The sequence below is a fragment of the Panthera uncia genome, chromosome A2, assembly GCF_023721935.1.
Source record: "Panthera uncia isolate 11264 chromosome A2, Puncia_PCG_1.0, whole genome shotgun sequence".
Taxonomy (NCBI): Eukaryota; Metazoa; Chordata; class Mammalia; order Carnivora; family Felidae; genus Panthera; species Panthera uncia.
In genome coordinates, this window is record NC_064816.1 from 120,840,024 (window position 1) to 120,852,238 (window position 12,215).

A 12,215-nucleotide genomic window follows, 5' to 3' on the forward strand; every position below is an offset into this window, starting at 1 on the left:
AGATCTAAAAATCTTGCCTTGTAGTTTTCAGAACACACTATTTATGGTGATAAAGGGTTACATAAAATAATAAAACTTTAAAGCTAAAATGGATATTAACAATCATCTAAGACTAAACAATTTGTCAAGGTCTAATCTTGGCATAATCAGACTAGAACCCAGAGCTCCTGAAATCCAGCTTGGTGCTATTCCCACCCATGAAGTTGATATTGAAAGGAGAACATATTAATTCTGGACAGGTGATTTCAAAATGAATTCTCAAGTCTTTCTGGAAAGACTCAAACAGTGCTTCTCAAAGCTTCACATATGGAAAATATCAGAACCATTAAAAATTTCATTTCTCCCTGCAAAGATTTCAGTGGAGTCCAAGAAATTTTAATATGAATGACATTAAGAATGATCTGGGGGGCGCCTGGGTGGCGCAGTCGGTTAAGCGTCCGACTTCAGCCAGGTCATGATCTCGCGGTCCGTGAGTTCGAGCCCCGCGTCAGGCTCTGGGCTGATGGCTCGGAGCCTGGAGCCTGTTTCCCATTCTGTGTCTCCCTCTCTCTCTGCCCCTCCCCCGTTCATGCTCTGTCTCTCTCTGTCCCAAAAATAAATAAAAAAAAAAAAAAAAAAAAAAAGAATGATCTGGCCTACAGAAAATGTCTCTCAGATACTCATCATTTTTAACCTGAAAAAAAAATCCATCAATGAAAACATCTTTTTTAAAAAAACAGAAAAGGACAGTTATCCCAACAGTCTTAAAGATAAAAGTTAATTATCTTTTCCAATACATAAAATAACAGAAACCTATTAACCTACTTGCAACATCCCAACAGCAGAGTCATGAGTACCCGGTTACTCTGATTTGGTCATGATAAACAAGGTCTCTTGTGGGCGAATGGATGGTGGCAACGTCTGAAGTGATTTGTTTGCTTCCAATTTCATTGGAAATTGATTTTCCATTTTGAAACCATGTCTAAAACTCTCTAATATATATCTATTTATAACCATCCTTTCTGAGAAAAGTTCTGAAACTTCTAAAGTGCATAGATCCAACAAAAACTAAAACCTGAAGTAACAAGAGCCTTAATAAAGGGGTAAGAGAGAGAATAATGATAGAATATCTAAGCCCAGGGAAGCAACCAATGAAATACCAATGTGCTTTCTGGCAATTGAGGCAAAACCAAAAAACCCAGTATTCTTATCAAAAAGAAGTATGCAAGTCTAAAGTTTTCTTAGCATAAAATCTAAAACAATTTTTATGTCATTCTTTATTTAAGAGCATGGACTAACATCACAATTCCTTACAAAGCAGTCTTACCAAATGTGTAAAGCCCTGCGTCAATGGCTATTTGTGCTATTAATTACTGATATGAGCCCAGAATTCAAATTTCTCTTTTTCCATATTTTGATGAACTCCTTATGACATAAAATCAAATGTTTTGTTTTTCATTTCAAGACTTCTCTGTGCCCTAATATTCCTAAAACTCTCTACAGCAGGGGTATATAATGAGTAAAGAGCCCTTCGTCAAATTTATTTGGGCATAAAACCCTTTTGTCCTATTGCATCTCCCATGAACATGGTCTATAAACACACTTTGGGAAACCCCCAAGGGAGATGTCCGTCCTATTCCCCCTATGCTGTGTCATCTAACATACCGCTGACAGAAACTAGACCTTTAACCCAAGAATGGGCTACAGTAGCATCCAGAATGCACATTCCCTTTGTTTGGTTGGTGCAGTCTTAGGACATTCATAATGCCATAGGTCCCTGACTCTCTTGCATAGAAATGGCACACGGCATCCCTGTAAGTGATGTCTTAAGAAGAGGAAACAAAATTCCCTGAAGAACAAATGGATGTTTTCAATGAATGACTCATAGATGGAGGATGGGATGGGGAGAGGGAGGGGAGGAAGAGATTTAGAGGGAGGAAGTTTTGAGGGACTCCTCCATTTCATCCCAGGGAATCCACATAATCCAAGGCACTGTACTTACATGGCCATGCTGATCTAGTTCATTGTTGGTGAGTTTCACCTTTTCAAAAGACACCATCTGCTTGAGTAGCTGCTCACCAGTAAAAGGAGAATCTGGGTGTACATACAGCCTAAGAAAATTATGAGAGATTTTGTTAATCTTTAATATATTTTTAAAATCTGTTCTCTGTGGGTCATAAAATACTCTGATTCTAAAGGAATGCAAAAACTTCATGTTGGTGAATTTTATTTGCCCCACGTAATCTCAAATTTAATAATACAACAACATCAAAATAAATCTAAAACATCTAAACATGTTTCTTTATGTACCAGTGATCTAAAAGGGGTTTTACCTAATAAATTTTCTATTGTCTGTTCAGCAAGCCATTTTTAAAAGGCAAATATTGTTCCATCTATCTAATCAACTACTGGTCTGTTTCTGTAAAATATAAAATCTTATTACTGTTGTGGGTATTTTCAAAAGAGAGACAAGCTTATACTAATTGTGTAACAAGTACCTAGTGTAAATACTGTTAAAAGTAAAAAGAACAATGAAGGGATAAAGAATATAAAAGACAAAACAATTCTAGAGAACCCATTCATTTAAACTTGAAGATGATGCAGAAGTTTATAAATATAAGACAAAGTAATTTTACTACAGCGGACTGCCTAACTTTTAATAGTTCACAGATCACAGTCTGTTATTTCTTCTAGTACCTTAAATACTATGACTTTTATCTAGTTAAGTGCCCACTAGATGAGAGTGAAAAAAAGCTGGGTAAACCTCATATTATTCAATGTATTTATTCATATACAACTTAAAGGGGGGGGGAGCTTTGATGGGAAAAAATGTATTTATCACGTATTTATCATTTATCAGCTGCTACGTGCAAGAAAACTCACAGTTAGATGTAGGCCATTTGTTCTATCTGCAAAGTATTACACAAAGTATAACTCTGTAAATTCAAATTCTGGTATCCACTGGATATAAGCTTGTCTGAAGTCAGGGGAGATACAGAACTCAAGAAAGAAAAGGAAGTATCCCTGATTTAATAGGACAAATCCCTTTATCCATTTAACAGGCTATTTATATCTCAATTTTATACAGGATCTTTGTATCTTTAATCAAACATAAATATTATGGTTGGGGCAACATCAGTGGGGAAAAAAAAAATCACAAAACATTTCCTTGCAGTGTTTCTTTAAAAGAAAGAAAGAAAGAAAGAAAGAAAGAAAGAAAGAAAAGAAAAGAAACCAGAAGTCTATGCCATGCTCTGTCACAAACAGGACTAAGAACAGAAGAATTAGGTAGCCGTACTGAAATGTGAAAGCCCGCCAGAAGCAAAGCACAAAAAAGACTAACAGCACTAGAAATTCTTACTAGACCCTTATAAGAACTTTAAAGGCTTTCAGTGTATGTTTGTCTGTCTGTTGGTTTTGGAGAAGTGTTTAAAAATGCCTTTCAATCGAAGTATATTCCTTAATGATACAACCATCATAACATTTCAAGTATACCCCTCCAAGGCTATCACTATATGAAGTTGTTTTACTGGCCAGCACCACATCCTACCTACCCCACCAAAAAAGGTTCAAAAATATTTAAAGTCCTAGAAGTTCATGAAATGTTCCTTCTTTATCAATTCAACATGGGTCTTCACAATAATAAAGACTAACTTATTTAAATATCAATTGCTTTAAAGACAACAAAAGGTCCTATATGAAAATATGACATTATTTTTTAAAAAAAGAAAAGATAACGTTACTTTAGATAATGTATATATCTTGCTATTGTGGAGATCAAAGGATACTGTCCAGTATTATTTCTCCTGGTTAGGAACAACTGACTGGTAAACTTTGGTCTGAAACAATATGTTTCAAGGAATAAGAACCACAAGGAACTTCTACCATTAATACAAAAATTATCACCTCCCATGTTCCTCACCTTTCCCTTACGGAGTTATACAACACAGCACTATTTGTTTTAATAATAATAAAGAATATTTGCTTAAAATTGGTAGAATATTTCTATCCTATAACACACCAAACACTTTTATTTAATATCAGTATAAATATACTGAAGATGAATGAAAAAAAGCATACAGGAAGCCCCTCCTCTCTCAAGTCCCCCAGGACTTAAAATTCCAGCAATAGCTTAAACATGCTTCAGTTAAGATAGTGTATTCGTACGTGCTTTCCTTCTCCAACCAGAACAGATTAGTAACATAAACAAGGCATGTCATATTTCCAAAGTCCTGCTGGCCTGCACCAGCTCCTCATACCTTCAGATAGGAAGAAAACAGATGCTAAATAAGAGGGATTAACTTCTTAGAGGAAAGACTTTGGGGAGAGAAAAAAAGAAGATTTGATTGTAAAAATGGTTAGAATACTGCTAAAACTCTCTCTCTCTGTCTCTCATTTAAAAAGATTTTGTAAAGTGTGGAAGTAAGCTTGAGAGTAGTAAGAATCAGCTCTTTAATGATAAATAGTAAAGAATATTAATATAATCATTTTAGTACCAACTATAAGACGGTGAATCTTGCTCTATTTAAAAAAAAAATGGGTGTAACATTTTTGTAAAATGTCTTAGGCCTGCTATTTAGTATGTTATTTAATATACTGATTTGGAAGGGTTGGGAAGATGTCCTTCCTAGTCTCCTGTGGGAATGGAAAAGTCTGAGAGGCTTCTTTTAATCTTTTCTCCAGTGTATTTAGCATACCGTAAGCTCAATAATGTGATCAGTGACTAAGTAAGCTTAATATTCCATCTGAACTAGTGTGTGTAAATTGTGTTGATTCTGTGCCTTGATTAAAACTCCAGACTAGATACTTACAAAGAATCAACCAAACTTCAGAGTTCCTAAGTCTGTACATGTAAATAAATTATTCATTCTGATAGGAACTTCCAACTAACTACAAAAATTAGGTAATCATAAAACCACCTAAAATCAGCGAGGCGTGGCTTTAGAACCCTAACTGTAAAGTCCGCTAATATCCTTTGCTTGTATTAAAGTATTCAGTTAGATTCCTATAACTTCAGCTATTACTATTTGCATAAGCTAATATATGCTTTTTTTTCCCCCCTTAGAAGGCTAATTTGGGCAAAGCAGCAACAATAAAAAGCAGCATGTGATTTTTTAAACAGAGTTCTCCTTCAAAAACATTACCAATGAACAGCACAAAAATAAACATATATGATCCCTAACATATTGAGTAACATTTTGCATAAAATAATATTAACCTGTTGTTGAATTACATCCACCCACTGAACTTATTATGGAGAAGGGGTGAAAAAGAGTTTGCTTTTCTTACGTAAAATTTCTGAGTCCCTTACTGGTCAAAAACAAATGCATTTCACCAAAATGATGTTTATTGTGTGCAGATGTTACCATATTACTAAGAAGTACTTACTACTAACAACCACTTTACTCAAATACACTCTTCTCAAAAGGATGTTAGGGCAACCACTTCAGCAGCAGGTTTATTCAGTCTGGTGTTAAGCAGCCAACTAGAAATGATGGGTGCCATATGAAATAGGTCTGGATCTCTAATGAATATTCTAACTGAAATTAGGAAAGCTTGAAAATGAATTACAAAAAAAAGAAACAATTAAAGACGACTTTCCGTCTGTGCACAAACTCTGCCTTTCTCAGATATTTTGTCGTCAGTCCTCTGGGCTGGGAATGCTCTCTACCAGAGCTCACCACTGTAAAAACAGAACTGCTTAGAATTCAACCAGCCAGACACATTCTGCTCTCAGGGTTCGTACGCACTGCATTTGCTCTGCCCGAAAATCTGGAGGCACAAACCTGGCTGGCAGTGGTGGGTCTGCCTTGCCAGCCACCAGCCAGGAAGACCGGTGGTAGGCGTAGCGGTACCTCTTGTTGTCCACGGGGACGATGTCCATCAGGACTATGTACTTGGCCTCAGGATCCACGCCAGAAAAGGATACTCGAATGGTGGGAAACATCCTCCTGACACAAGGAGACAAAGAGAATCCGCTGGAGCTCCTTCCTGGAGGCTAATGAATCACTGAATAAAAGGGCGAGGTCCTACTCCCTCCCCACTGACCCCCACACCCTTTTTGTTTCCACAGAGACTTGAGTACTGAGACCCTCCTTCTCCCACACCTACATAATTTTAGGTGTCACCATCATAGGAGTCCCCTTTGCTACGTGAAAAGTTTTGTTTTGCTTTTTAATACTGGAAGGTCTTCAAGTAGGGAAAATCGTATGCTGTATTATCAAACGTGTCAGACTCCCCCAGACCAAAGTCTCTGGAGCAGACCCAGTCTCCCAACCCTCTTGGGTTGCAGGGAGAAAACTCAGTTCAGCCACAGAAATCTAGGGCAGGTTGGGTTCGGGAGACCCTGCGGGTATTTCCCAGAGTCTACAGAGCTGGAGTGACCAGGGCTGCAGGCCACTGACCTTTAGAGTCTTTGTCCCAGGCCTGGGGAGCCACCTGCACCCCCATGCACTACCCCGTGCCTGCCCCACTAAGGCACCAAGGGGGCCCGCCGCACCAGCACTCCATCCTACACAGTGTGAGTTTCAAATTTCATTCCTCTGTGCAGGTTTTAATTTTAGTTTTTAATGGGAACTGGCAGCTTTTGCAAATTGAGGCCAATAAAAGGGAAGCTACTTGCCTCCCTGGAAGCACCCAGCAGCCTGCCCTACACCCCCAGCAAGATTCCTGCTTCCCTCCAGATGCCAACTCCCCACCCCAAAGCCCTCCCAGATGGCAGATCACTGGTCCCCACATCCCTCTCATCAAGGCCACGGCCACCATGGGGTTTTCCATGGCCAGATCCTGAGAAAGCAAATAAATGCTCAGAAGTCTGTCTCGCAGCTCTTTCCAAAAGCAAGTTGATAGAAAGAAGCCCTCCTTAAGGGAAGCTTCCTCTCGGTGCTCTGGACCAGTGGGGTTTCACCCAGATCCAGTGAACACCCGAGGCCACTGTCATCCCTGTACCCCTTACACACCAAGCGCCCCACCACCACCACGGATCGCTACCTGCCCGACTTGGTGATGATCATCTCTGTTCCCAGCTCGTGGAATTTGTCCCAGAGCTCCTTCGTCTCCAGGCTGCAGGCAATTTTGGCCATTTCCTCACTGGGGATGATGGGGGTGGTGGGGATCAGCGGCTCAGTACACAGAGAGGAGGAGGAGGGGCTGCCACTGCTGCCGCCACCGGCAAACTCCCCGTGAGCATCCAGGCTGGTCAGTTCACCCAGGGGCTGGGCACAGGAGGACTTCTCAACAAATTGTTCTGCAGGCAAAGAGAACGGAGAATGACAGCTAACGCTGTCAAGCAAAGACACAGGAAGGAGAACAGCACAACCCAAACAGGTACTGGACTCGACTTTGGAAAAGTGAAGTTCAGAAACTCCAAGAAGGCCGTGATAACCCATCACTATATAAATTCTCATGGAATGACATACCCAGCGCTTGCTTACCGAACCAAATGAGTTCTAGAACTGTGGCTTGTTACTAACATTATGAAAGCCACTTTGGGGACTACAAATGTAAGGAGTGCATAAAGGGAAAGGAGGTGATCATGAAAGATGAAAAGCAAGTATTCCTACTGTTATCCCTGTCAAGTTCTAGACGTTGTAGCTTGTGGGATCTCCTGCCAGTCCTGCCTCTTTGACAACCAGGAGAGACTTTTATCCAGGGAGACCAAAGGGAACGAAGAGGTCAGCATCTTCCTTACTTTGAGAGAAGCTTTCCCTTCCGTCCTGAGCCCTCTCTCCACAAGAAAAAAGGAAAGGTGGAAGAGAAGGGAAGGGAAGAAAAGTGGGGATGCGGTTAAAACGAAAACTCAAGTCGCTTCACTTCTCTGCCTGGCTCTCAGTGTGCTAGGCTTTAATAACAGGGCAATTTTATAATACCCCTCCCAGCCTGAGATCTTACAAAAGACTCTAACATATAGCTTATTAAATCACAAAAGTGGGCTCGCTAGGCCATTTTGGGAACAGGTGTGAAAAAATGTCTTGAGGGCAGTGTGTGTATTTTTCTCCCTTTCTCTCAAAAAGGTCCTGGAAGTGAGGGAAACAACCCTCAACCCAGGCTAGCAGAGTATTTAAAGTAGGAAGAACACCATCCACCATCAGGCTGGAATACCGCTGCCTATGAACCAAACATTCTACTCCACAGCTGATAAGGGCCTAGGACTACACCAGTCACTTTGATGGAATACAGGGGGACTTTTGTAATTGTCCCAATTATCTTGTATCCCTTAAAAAAGAAACTACTTGAATCTGTAATGTGAAACTGATCTCTAAACAACTCTGTTCTAAGTGCCAAGGAATTGAAACAAGTTCTAAATGTAGATATAGACATGTATATGTTATGTATCACATAAAGCATTTTATTTCCCATATTTCTCCTTGGCTTAGGGCAGGCAAGCAGGAAGCAGGGAATTTTTACCTTTTCTTCTCTTACAATAATAATCCAACTCACTGTAACATTTTAAATTAAGAATAATCAAATTAAGTATCTTGGCCTTAAATTTTCAAGTTCAAAGAACAAAAAGTACGCCAGGGAAAAATCTTATTTTCAATAAATATTTTCAGAAACACATTCACATGATGTCTTTATAGAGAATTAACACGTAGCTTCAGAAATTTTCTTATTTTTCTGACAATTGGAAAAGGTAGACTCCCTAAGCCCCAGACTAAGGACAGCCAGGGTGGGAAAGTGGAGGAAGAAGAAAATGATACCGAATTTCTGCAACACAATGTTATGTGTCAAGGGTACCTCAATAAAAAAGATCTGAAAGAAATGCTCTAGTGGTTTAAGGAAGGCAGCTCTTCTAAATAAATTTTACGTGTTGAAATGCGCATTCCTGATACACTTTTGAGTCCCTACCCCACAATTGCTTCCACACCTCACACCTCTCCATCCAAAGTACCATATTCTCTGTAACAGAACCTCTAGGTGTTTCTCTTGCGGGAGTCCTCAGCTTAAAGTCACTAATTACACTGTTGAACTACTAGCCCCTGGAAAGGACAAGAATGCCTTCTGGGTCTTTCAGAGCCCGTCTCATAAGCCCAGGGGAAAGAGGTTCATTTTACAGACTGTGTATTTGCGGTGGGGGAGAAGGTGGTGGCTATATAGTTTAGAATTGAGATAGAAAGCGAGTTTTCTCAGGAAAAGAAATAGAAAAGAAAGCAATACTGAAATGACAGTGGAACTGAAAATGGCATGTTTCCCAGTCTGCTGTCTGTAATTCTGACAGGAATATTAACCCGAAGGGCTCTTTCCCTGCTAGCTACTGAACTGTGATGGGGGAGTTCATAAAGAATTCAGAGGCCTTCGAAATAGGAGTGGATAATGTTGGGCTGTCCCACCAAAATCACTTTCAAATTGGTGGTTAATATGTCTGCAAACAGTTTGGGTTTGTTTCATTGGTTGTTTCCTCTTTTTTTTGGCAGATTTCAGGCAGGTGAGAAGAACCAGGGAAAGTGGGTGAAACCTTGCAGGGGAGACTTTTTGACATTATATTTTCTGGAGATCTTCCTGTTTCCTTTTCCTTGGTTCTAAGTTGCTCTGGGGTTTTAGCTTTCTTTCCTTTTTGCCCAGCCCTCTTATTTTTCATCTTTAACCCTTTGTCTTTCATACTAGGATTGCTGTTTCAGATGTGGGATGTTAAAGTGTTGGGAAGGACAGGGAGAAAGAAAGAAAAAACACAGGGGAGAGTCAAAAAATATATTACCCTAAGTTTGCTATTTGATGTTTCTCACCATTTTCGGGCTATCAGATGATCAGGATGTAAAATTATTTTTTCCTGGGGACCCAAGAGGTGATGAGAACACTTCTTTCTCTGTTAATTGTAAAGGGACTTTGAAATACTCAAGTCCAGCAGTCTCTTTCCCACACAGTTCACTTGTGCTGAGGGGAACATAATCCCTATTTTCCCTTTACTCCAAGCCTAGTGTCTTCTATAAATGGTAAAGGTTGTTAAATAAACAGTATAGCTAAAAGTTGAGGAATTTGGAAAATGGTTACTGGCTAATGTTTTTGCCAACCTCCACTGAAAGTGATGGCGGTTACAAAATGATGTCTCACTGATAAGTTTGGAGCTTCTGTGAAGAAAACGGTTCATGGGGGGACAACTGGCTTATTCTACAGCATATGGCAGTGGCTTTAAGGAGTTAATTCTGTTTATTCAAGTCAAAGGAAAAACAAAATCCAACTAGTTTCTTGTTAAGTCGCTAAGAGTCTCCTCGGGATCAAATGCACACGCAGGTGTTACACGCATGGTAAATTCTGTTGAGTCTTAAAAGGGGTTAATTATCTATCTCTGATTGTTTTGGTACCAACCAAGTTACACACTCTCCTGCACAAGTACGACTTGACCTGGGGATTCTAGATGAATAAGTAGAGACAGTGGCTAGCGCACATCCGAGATGCGAAACCGGTTGTCTGTGAAGCCCCCAAAGAAAAGAATCTCCCGACCCCGGCGTGGGGCCCGTGGCCTGAAGATCAGAAGCTGCCTAGAGCAGGGAAAGGCGGCCACCCTCTCAAGCCTCCCGCAGGCAGGGGACAGAGGGACAGACAGATGCGCGGCGGCCCGCTCCTGTCCTAGGCGGACAGTCGGGCAGCCCGACTTACCAAGTGGTTTGATGGTGTTCTCGGCGGCTTCCTTCTCCTTAGACCCGCCGCTCGACATGAGCGCGGCGATGGAGAAGGCGTTGGCCCGGGAGGAGAGCTGTGGCTTGGGCGACGCCGTGAACTCCATGGCCCCCAGTGTGCGGTCCTGGCCACGCACGGGGCCTGCCGAACTGCCGTCCAGCTTCCCCAAGGGAGACAAAAACCAACACAGAGCGCAAAGTTTCCAATTGCAATCTCAGCGGAGTCGGGAACTCCAGATGAGTCAGCCCCAACCGGACAAGAGCTCCCCACTGGCCTCTGTCCCTCACTGCAAAGCCCTCCAGCCGCAGAGACTTCCCACTAGCCGGAGAGGACAGGAGAGGACCAGCCTCGGGCTCCACCGGGCGCGCGAACCCTGGGGCGCTCCGCAGGACCACAGGCTGCGCCGCCGGAAGCTGGAGATGAGCATCGGGCGCGCAAAACCCGGGGGTCTCGCGGCACCCCTGTGCGTCCTTCCTCCGTCCACGCGCTGGGGACAGCCGGAGCGGCCCAAGCTGCAGGAAGGAGGCTACGGGTGGAACTCCGCAGCGAGGGGGCGGACGCCGGACAGTACCGGCGCCGGCGTGCGGAGCACAGCGCGGCGCGGAGGACACTGCGCCCGGGCGCTCGCAGCCCTGCGCCTTAATTTGCTGGCGGCAGCTATCCCAGCGGCCCGCAGCCAGTCAGCGCCTCCCCACGTCACCGCTTCCTGATTCCGCCGCCGGGGGCGGGGCAGCGGGCTGGGTAGGGAGGGCGCGCCCCGGGCGCGGTGCCCGCTCGGCCTCGCGCAGCAGCCAGCCGCGAACCTGGCACCCGTTCGGAAAAAGTGCCACCACCGAGCTGCCGCGGACTCGCCTAGCCCAGGGCGGAAGGGACTTGCGCGCGGTTGGGAGGGGGTATTTTTGAAGCGGCTAGGACGCGGGATCCCGAGAGTGGCCCAGTGCGGGAACCTAGACCAGAAGTAGCCTGGGGGAGTTCCTGATTCTTCCGTTCTTTTTCTTGAGCGTGCTCAAAGTTCCAAAAAAAAGTTGGGAAGCTTTAAGTAGAGCGGAAACCCGCGCCACAGAGCCACCACGTACGGGCCAGGTCCTATTCTCTCTGGGCAGTTCCCAGGGCTGGGTGCCCTCACTCGTTGGGCTCCAAAATCTGTCTGCTTGACAGTGGGACTGGAGATACACAGCCCTGCAAAAGATATGCTGAGGGAGGGATGGGGACATTTAGCAAAGGCTGCTGCTCTCAGAACCACGGCTCCCGCTGCACACCAGTGCGCCACTTACGCGCTGTTCCTGTTCCCGTAAGGGACTCTGGGGAGTGGAACCTCCACCCTAGGGAAGGTGCGGGGCCGGCACGGGAGCCCGGGCGTGCACCCTGCGGGGACCGAGAGACACGCAGTGGGAGAGTGGGAGATCTACAATGCTTGAACTTGGTAGACAGGGAATCTGCCTTCGCAAACTGGGTTGCGACCAGGACTTCCCACGGCCTTATGGGGGTCGTCCTGTTGGCCTTGTTCAGCTTGAATAACTCAAATTCTCCGAATTCGCAGGGTAATCCGCTTCACTAGGAGCCGTGTAAACTCAGGCTGACACACACACTCAAGCTGTACATGTAAATATTTGCGCTCCTTT

At 43.4% G+C, this 12,215-nt stretch overlaps 1 protein-coding gene across 1 annotated transcript in view; it reads right to left on the reverse strand.

The window, feature by feature from the left end:
• The window catches only part of TBX20 (T-box transcription factor 20), a 59,350-nt gene extending 48,558 nt beyond the window's left edge, over positions 1–10,792 (reverse strand). The window contains exons 1-4 of the mRNA XM_049641690.1: positions 10,573–10,792; positions 6,970–7,225; positions 5,766–5,930; positions 1,982–2,090 (exon numbers count right to left, since the gene is read on the reverse strand). Of these exons, the coding sequence (XP_049497647.1) occupies positions 1,982–2,090; positions 5,766–5,930; positions 6,970–7,225; positions 10,573–10,699 (657 nt within the window). The 5' untranslated portion in view covers positions 10,700–10,792. The remainder of the gene's footprint in view (positions 1–1,981; positions 2,091–5,765; positions 5,931–6,969; positions 7,226–10,572) is intronic.
• Positions 10,793–12,215: the final 1,423 nt, after the last annotated feature.